This window comes from Hordeum vulgare, chromosome 7H (assembly GCF_904849725.1).
Source record: "Hordeum vulgare subsp. vulgare chromosome 7H, MorexV3_pseudomolecules_assembly, whole genome shotgun sequence".
Lineage (NCBI taxonomy): Eukaryota > Viridiplantae > Streptophyta > Magnoliopsida > Poales > Poaceae > Hordeum > Hordeum vulgare.
The window spans coordinates 569,004,157-569,011,366 of NC_058524.1; the positions used below are offsets into that span (position 1 = coordinate 569,004,157).

The 7,210-nt window shown below is 43.9% G+C and overlaps 2 protein-coding genes across 2 annotated transcripts; both read left to right on the forward strand.

The window, feature by feature from the left end:
• The first annotated feature begins 779 nt into the window (after window positions 1-779).
• On the forward strand, window positions 780-3,415 carry LOC123408725 (zinc finger CCHC domain-containing protein 10). The gene is made up of 2 exons (XM_045101776.1): window positions 780-1,080; window positions 2,273-3,415. The coding sequence occupies exon 2, from the start codon at window positions 2,324-2,326 to the stop codon at window positions 3,122-3,124; it is 801 nt and encodes a 266-aa protein (XP_044957711.1). The 5' UTR covers window positions 780-1,080; window positions 2,273-2,323; the 3' UTR covers window positions 3,125-3,415.
• Window positions 3,416-3,964: 549 nt separating this feature from the next.
• On the forward strand, window positions 3,965-6,986 carry LOC123411389 (probable inactive purple acid phosphatase 28). Its single transcript, XM_045104328.1, has 4 exons — window positions 3,965-4,183; window positions 4,255-4,405; window positions 5,625-6,016; window positions 6,374-6,986. The coding sequence occupies exons 1-4, from the start codon at window positions 4,001-4,003 to the stop codon at window positions 6,818-6,820; spliced, it is 1,173 nt and encodes a 390-aa protein (XP_044960263.1). The 5' UTR covers window positions 3,965-4,000; the 3' UTR covers window positions 6,821-6,986.
• Window positions 6,987-7,210: the final 224 nt, after the last annotated feature.

Consider the following 7,210-nt stretch of genomic DNA (forward strand, 5'->3'; position numbering starts at 1 on the left):
CTCTCTTTCCGACGACGATACGAATTGCAATAAACATTCATTAAATTAAAATCAAATTGAGAGGAAAGAAAACATCGTTAATCACACATGCACACCTTTGAAAAACCTCGTGGGGAAGAAACAACATATTTCTCATCTTATTCCGAGTGACTGTACATTCAAACGCGTTTTCGTTGTGTGAGCACTAAAGCCATCGTCAGCAACACAAATGTGATGCCATGTGAAAATAAATTGCGTTCAGAGCATGTGTTATTTTCTCTCCTGTTGCGACGCACGAGCTCTTTTGCTAGTAGTTTTATTTAATCACGGACATTTCTCCTTCATTGGACGTGACTAAATTACTTTAGTTACTTGAGTGACATGACAAATAAGAGTGGTCAAGGTGGCTAGATTTAATTAGGAAATGAAGAAGTTGCAATTAGTTGATTTTTTTTCTACATAACAATGCATGGCCATTCAACTACAGATCTTTTTATTTTTTATGTAGGCAAATGCATGTATTGGGCATGTCCTTTTCTAAAAAAATATATTGTGCATGTATGATACATTAACAAATAGATAATTAAGTTTTTGATTAAGATGAATCTTGATAGCATCACATAGACCAACAAACATGAAAGGATTTTTTTTCTTCTATTGCAACATACGGACATTTCTGCTAGTATATAATAAAATAAAATAAACACATATCACCACAATAGATTTTTTTTATTTGAAATACACGCCGCAAAAACAAATAAAAACTACACACACCCTAAGCCTAGATCCACCGTCAGATCGCGGCAGACTTTTCTCCCCTTCACCGTCTCCGTATCTTTCTCCCCCTTCCCCTCCGCCGACTCCTAAAATCCCCAACCCGACCCGAGCCGCGGCTCCAACAGAAAATCGCCCCTCATTCCATCGCCGTGCCCTAGCGCTGCCGCGGCCTCGCCGCCGACGCCTCCCCCCGCCCCCCCCGGACGAGCCCCTCGCCTCACCCGTGCGTCGCTGCCGCCGTCGACGTTCCCGTCCTACCTCGTCGCGAAATCGCGACCCTGCCCCCGCTCTGCTCCGTCCGCGACTCCGCCGTTGGTGTTCGAGGTATGGGTTCTCCGGTATCCGGTGATTAGCTGGATTAAACCCCGCTGACCTCCGCCAATTTTGCGTGTGCTGGTGTGCGCCGTACAGATCCGTCCCTCCTGGCTGTTGTTTACATGTACCCAAATAGATGCCTGTTGGTTCCGTCCTTGTCATTGTATAAAGTCTTGACGCAGATGGGTTGTTTATGTGTATGGAAGGGCCTTGAAGCAGAAGTGTTGCTTTTGCTATATATAACTATGAATGTGTTTGTTGGCTGGTGAATAGTTTTGAGTTGCCACTGGTGACATTTTAAGGTTCTGGTACCATGTAATTTGCACTTCCAATTAGAGTATCTGTTTACTTACTTAGCTGCAAGACGGGCAAATCTCTGCTATGGTTGTTCAGTTCATATACGGCAAGGTTTATTTGCGATATACATACATATTGGCGCCTGATGTGGTGATTTGTTAAATTATTTTTTTAAGCAGTACTGGTTGCTATTGTGTAACAGAGCCTCTATGAAGATTTTGTTAGCCCCATAAGCGTGTTTTTTCTTGCCCTTGCAAGGGACGGACTTCCTTGGGTTATAGTTGCAGTAAATGAAATTAGTCTGAATGTGTTTGTCTGCATGACTGCCTGCGTGAATTTTAGCCAGCTAGACAAATATTCTCTTTAGCTAAAAACCAATATAGTTTGTTTCCTTGGAAGATATTGAAATTGCTGGTTCTGTATAACCTTCTCTTCTTGGATGTGGCTCTTAATGTGTTAGCTAGTGAATAGCTTTGAATTGCCACTGCACTTGTTTCTTTAATTCCACATGACATTTTAAAGTTCCCATGTCATGTTATTTGCACCCTAGTAGAATATCTATTTATTTACTTAATTGCAAGAAAATAAATCTGAGCTATAATTGTTCAGTTCATATATGTGAGAGGTTGATTTGTGGTATACATACCCTATTGGTGTTTGATTTGTTGACTTGGTTCATTTTTAAGCAGTACTGGTTGCAGTTCTGTAACAGTCTTTATGTAGATTTTGTTAGCGCCATCAGTGTGTATTTTCTTGCCCTACCAAGTGACGAAATTCCTTGGGTTATGCAGTAAATGAATTATGGAAAAGGTCTAAACTTGTTTGTCTGCATGACTGCCTGCGTAAATTTATAATAGCCATGACCTCACTTCACTAGTAACCAGTAGTGTTTGTTTCGTTGCAGGATATTGAGATTGCTGGTCCTGTATAAACTTTTCTTCTTGGGTGTATCAAGATGTCTGGAAATGATTCTCAGGCTGCAGCTGACCGGATAAAGGCACAGGCCTTGTCAAATGCTAAGGGATTGAGCAGGGCTCAAGCTGAACGTGCAGCGGAAGCTGCCGCTCGCAATGTCAATGCCTATGGGCAGAAGGAAGAGGGACCAAGCCGCTGGCAGGAGAGGAAGGAAGCCAAGAGGCAGATGTATCTGATGAGTACCGAGAAGGCTGTGAGGCTGGGTGTGAGACCAAATGCTGAACCAGCTTCTGCAACTGCTGGGGGCCAATGTCAGAAGTGCTTCCAGCCTGGGCACTGGACATACGAGTGCAAGAATGAACGAGTCTATATATCGCGGCCCTCGAGGACGGACCAGCTTAAGGACCCAAGGCTGAAGAAGGCGTGGCTGCCGGCTCCCTCCCAGTTCGTGAACCCTGATCTGGAGAAGGAGATGGAGGAAGAAAGGAAGCTGACGAGAGAAAAGCTGAAGAAGGAGAAGTCTCAGAAAAGGAAGGCAAGGAGCAAGTCAAAGAGCAAGAGGAAACATCGCGCGCCGGTGTCTGACTCCGACTCCGACTCTGAATCATCAGGGACTGGCTCTGAGTATTCTTCTGAGAGCGGCAGCTCAAGCTACAGCTCCTCAGACTCGGAGGACAAGAAGAAGCGCCGGAGCAAGACGAAGCAGAAGAAGAGAAGGCACCGGAGGGACACGTCGTCGTCGTCCTCTGGATCTGAATCTGAGTCCGAGTCTGATTCTGATTCTGATGGCAAGGGCAGCCGGAGGAAGAGCAAGAAGCGTGTCGACAAGCACCGTTCTTGAAGTACCGGGGTACGCGACGAGGACGTCAGATGTGATCAAATTCCGCATACATATCACCTATTTTCATCATAGCTGTGATTTCGTGTGAGGCGCCCTCAAAAAGACATATTACAAATGTATCTGTTGATTTCCTGAACGCTAGATGATTCCCTGTTATTGTTCTCCCCTGTACTAAGAAGTCTCCTCTTTTATCTAAAGATTATTACGAAGAACCTAGAAGTCTGTGAACTTGTAAGCTCGTTGTGCTTAAGTGCTGTCTAATGGTTTGATATTGTTTTGAGAAGATTATCATTTGACCTTGCCATTCCCAAATTATAGCACATAATTTATTTTTTTGGTGAAAAGGCAAACTTTATAAACCTTATCATTTATGGATGCTTATACAATTTAACATCATGACCTTTCTATGTACCCCCTTGGTCCCAAAATATACGGCTCATTAATTTTTTTATGAGAAGTCAAACTTCTTTAAGTTTGACCAGTTTATAGAAAAATATATCAATAATCATAATACCATCATGAAGGACCAGTTCTTTTGTGAGCCTCTTATTTTTCTTTTCTTTTGTGAGCTTATATAATTTTTAAGCTGGGAAGGAGGCGGCTTATTTTAAATAAGCCGCACAAAAAAATAGCCTGAAATGTATTTCCGTATTTTGTTCATTTAGTACTCCATACATGTCGATATTATTATTTTGAGTATAAAATTGATCAAAGTTAAAAGATTTTTTTGATACACTTTATATTTCAAAACGGAGGGAGTACCGTAATTGGTATTGTAAATGTTCATTACGGCTCTTGCTTTAACCCACTTAACCGTTTGACCTAACCACGAGTCTCCGCCGAGTCGTGCGGGGTGTGTCTGGCACGGGCAGTGAGATGGCACTGAAACTGCCGGTGAGCTCGGCCGGCCTCCTCTCGCTCCTCGTCCCCTGCCTCCTCGCCTTCGTCCTCCTCCGCTTCTCCGCCCTGCTGGACCCCGGCGCCGCCGTGCCCCGCGTCAAGCGGTCCCCTCCCCTGCCCCTCCGCTTCCGCCATGACGGCGCCTTCAAGATCCTCCAGGTCGGCACCTTCGCTCGCTCGCCTGATTTCCCCTGCATGCCCGCGCCTCGCCCGCTGACCCTTGCTCGCAGGTGGCGGACATGCACTTCGGCAACGGCGCCGCCACGCGCTGCCGGGACGTGGCGCCGGAGGTCGGCGGCGCGCGCTGCTCCGACCTCAACACCACCCGGTTCCTGCGCCGGCTCATCGAAGCGGAGAGGCCCGACCTCATAGCCTTCACCGGTGCGTGCTTTGGGTTGCTCCCCCCGCCGCTTCTCTTCTCACACAGCCACTGCTAGGTGGCCATCTAGCTCCAGAGATCGCGACTCCAGCCCATGGAATCTCCCCTGGCAGTCTTGCAGATTTGTCAGTTGAAATGACGCAACGACATTGAAATTGGATCCAATCGATTAGTTGGTCACTTTGCCTGTAACATACCAGCGATATACAGCGACAAAGTTGGTGCTCTATGTGGTGCCAGCTTGATGGAGCTTGTGAGTTGACTTTATGAATGCTTCCCGTTTGCATTCAGATTTCAGAGGGGGTGGCTGGAAATGTTCACTATGGGTTACACTCTTATCGCCTATCTACTTGTAGCTCATCGATGCTCGACTATTATTGATGGCATTTGTATAACCCCGCGGCCCCGCGGGAATTTACTTCGCAAGAAATGTGGACCCATTGTCACTGATGCGTACGGATTTAGCACTGGATAGAGCTAATGTCAGAGTACTAAGCTTACATTCTTCTTTTATAATTATATCTGAGCGAGTTCTCTGCTGTATGCAAGGGATCCGCACATCGCTCCTCTTGGTTCTGAACTTCTGATGATGGCATTGATGCATGATTGCACCAGTAAGGTGATTGGTGCAAAGAGGCCAAACTCCAAGATCACCAACCTATTAGCAGTCAGTAGTAGAATTTGGATCAGATCCACATTCAACATGAACATGTGTAATGTTCCCTCTTAGCTGTAACAGAATACGGATAGTCCTGCATCAACAAAAGCCAACGGTTATTTTTCTGTCCTGTCGAGTTAGTAGAGTTTGGACTACAAAACAGTTCATGAACTCTTGGCTTAGCCTCTAAAATAAGCATGTTGTGGCCTGCAAGTAAATACTCCCTCCGTTCCTAAATATAAGTCTTTGTAGAGATTTTACTGGAGACTACATACGGAGCAAAATGAATGAATCTACACTCTAAAATACGTCTATATACATCCGTATGTAGTTCGTGGTGAAACCTCTAAAAAGATTTATATTTAGGAATGGAGGGAGTAGTTATTAACTGCAACCACTGCTTTCTTTTGCCATCAGCTCCTCTCTGGAAAGTTTTAGTATACCTTGATTTAATAAACTTGCGATTTTTTTAGTTACTACATAATACTTGTTTCCAGTTCTTTTAATCATAAAAAAGTCTGAGTAACTTATAATTTAATCCTCCTGCTTTAATTTTGAATCAGGGGATAACATATTTGGGGGCAGTGCAACTGATGCAGCAGAATCACTACTCAGAGCAGTTAGCCCCGCTATAGAGTACAAGGTTCCATGGGCTGCTATATTGGGAAATCATGACCAGGAATCCACAATGACACGAGAGGAACTGATGATGTTCTTGTCTTTGATGGATTACTCAGTATCTCAAGTAAACCCTCCTGGTTTTCTGGTACATGGGTTTGGTAATTATCATGTTGGCATACATGGGCCATTTGGATCGCGGTTGGTCAATACCAGTCTGCTTAACCTTTACTTCCTGGATAGTGGGGATCGTGAAGTGGTGGATGGAATTAAAACTTATGGATGGATCAAAGAATCTCAACTGGCTTGGCTCGGTGCTACTTCAAGAGAACTCCAGGTACTCATGAATTCATGATAAACACTAACTTAATCACATCACCAGTGTGGAGTTTGTCACCCGTTGCAGATGGAGATACTAATAGTAGTATAAAGATGTCATATATGTTGGTCTGTTACCCTTGTCTTTTCTGTTATATATTGTGAACTTATTTGTAATCAGTTCACTAGATTTTTGCTCTGTTAATATTTACCAGTCTTTGAGCTAGTCTCCCATGTCACATTCACATTACGGGGTATAGCACATTCCAAATGCTACCCATTTTGGTTGTTTTATCAGCATTGTTTCAAATAACAAATGCTACCCATGTTTCTAATATATATTTCTGACAACCTGACAAATTCCTTTATTTGACAGCAAAATTCACCTGCCCCCGCATTAGCATTCTTCCACATCCCAAATCCAGAAGTCCGAGAGCTGTGGTACACAGATTTTAAGGGTGAGTATCAGGAGGGAGTGGCTTGCTCGTTTGTAAACTCTGGTGTCCTTGGCACCCTCGTCTCCATGGGAGATGTAAAAGGTGTCTTTCTTGGTCATGATCATCTTAATGATTTCTGTGGCAACCTTAACGGGATATGGTTTTGTTATGGTGGCGGCTTTGGTTACCATGCCTATGGAAGACCTCATTGGCCGAGGCGAGCTCGGGTAATTTATACTCAACTCAAGAAAGGGCACAGATCATGGATGGGAGTCGAGTCGATACAGACTTGGAAATTGCTAGATGATGAGAACCTTTCCAAGATCGATGAGCAGGTTCTCTGGAGACACAGTGATGACGATTCTTACCAGAGTGTATACTTGTAAGCTAGGGACATTAACATATCTCTGTATGTTGTAAACATGTACATCAAATTGGTAGGTTTGATCAACTATTGGCAAGCTGGTTGGCCATGGACCAGATTAGTCATCACCTGTATATGATACTGTTGTATCTTGTTCATATGCAAATCCCTTGCTTGGGTTGTTGAAACCAGTTCTGAACATGATGTGAAGAGACAATTTGTCCCCTTGATGTGGCAGTTAGCCTGAATATTTTCCTGTGTATGGATTGCTTGTTATCTGTGCTTCATTATTACTCGTAAGAGATACTATGAATTAGACAACATATGCCTGCTTTTCGATAACAAAAAAAGTAACGCCTGTTTAATAAACAGAAAGAAGCTGGGCATCTATATAGAACTCAGCTAGCCCTTA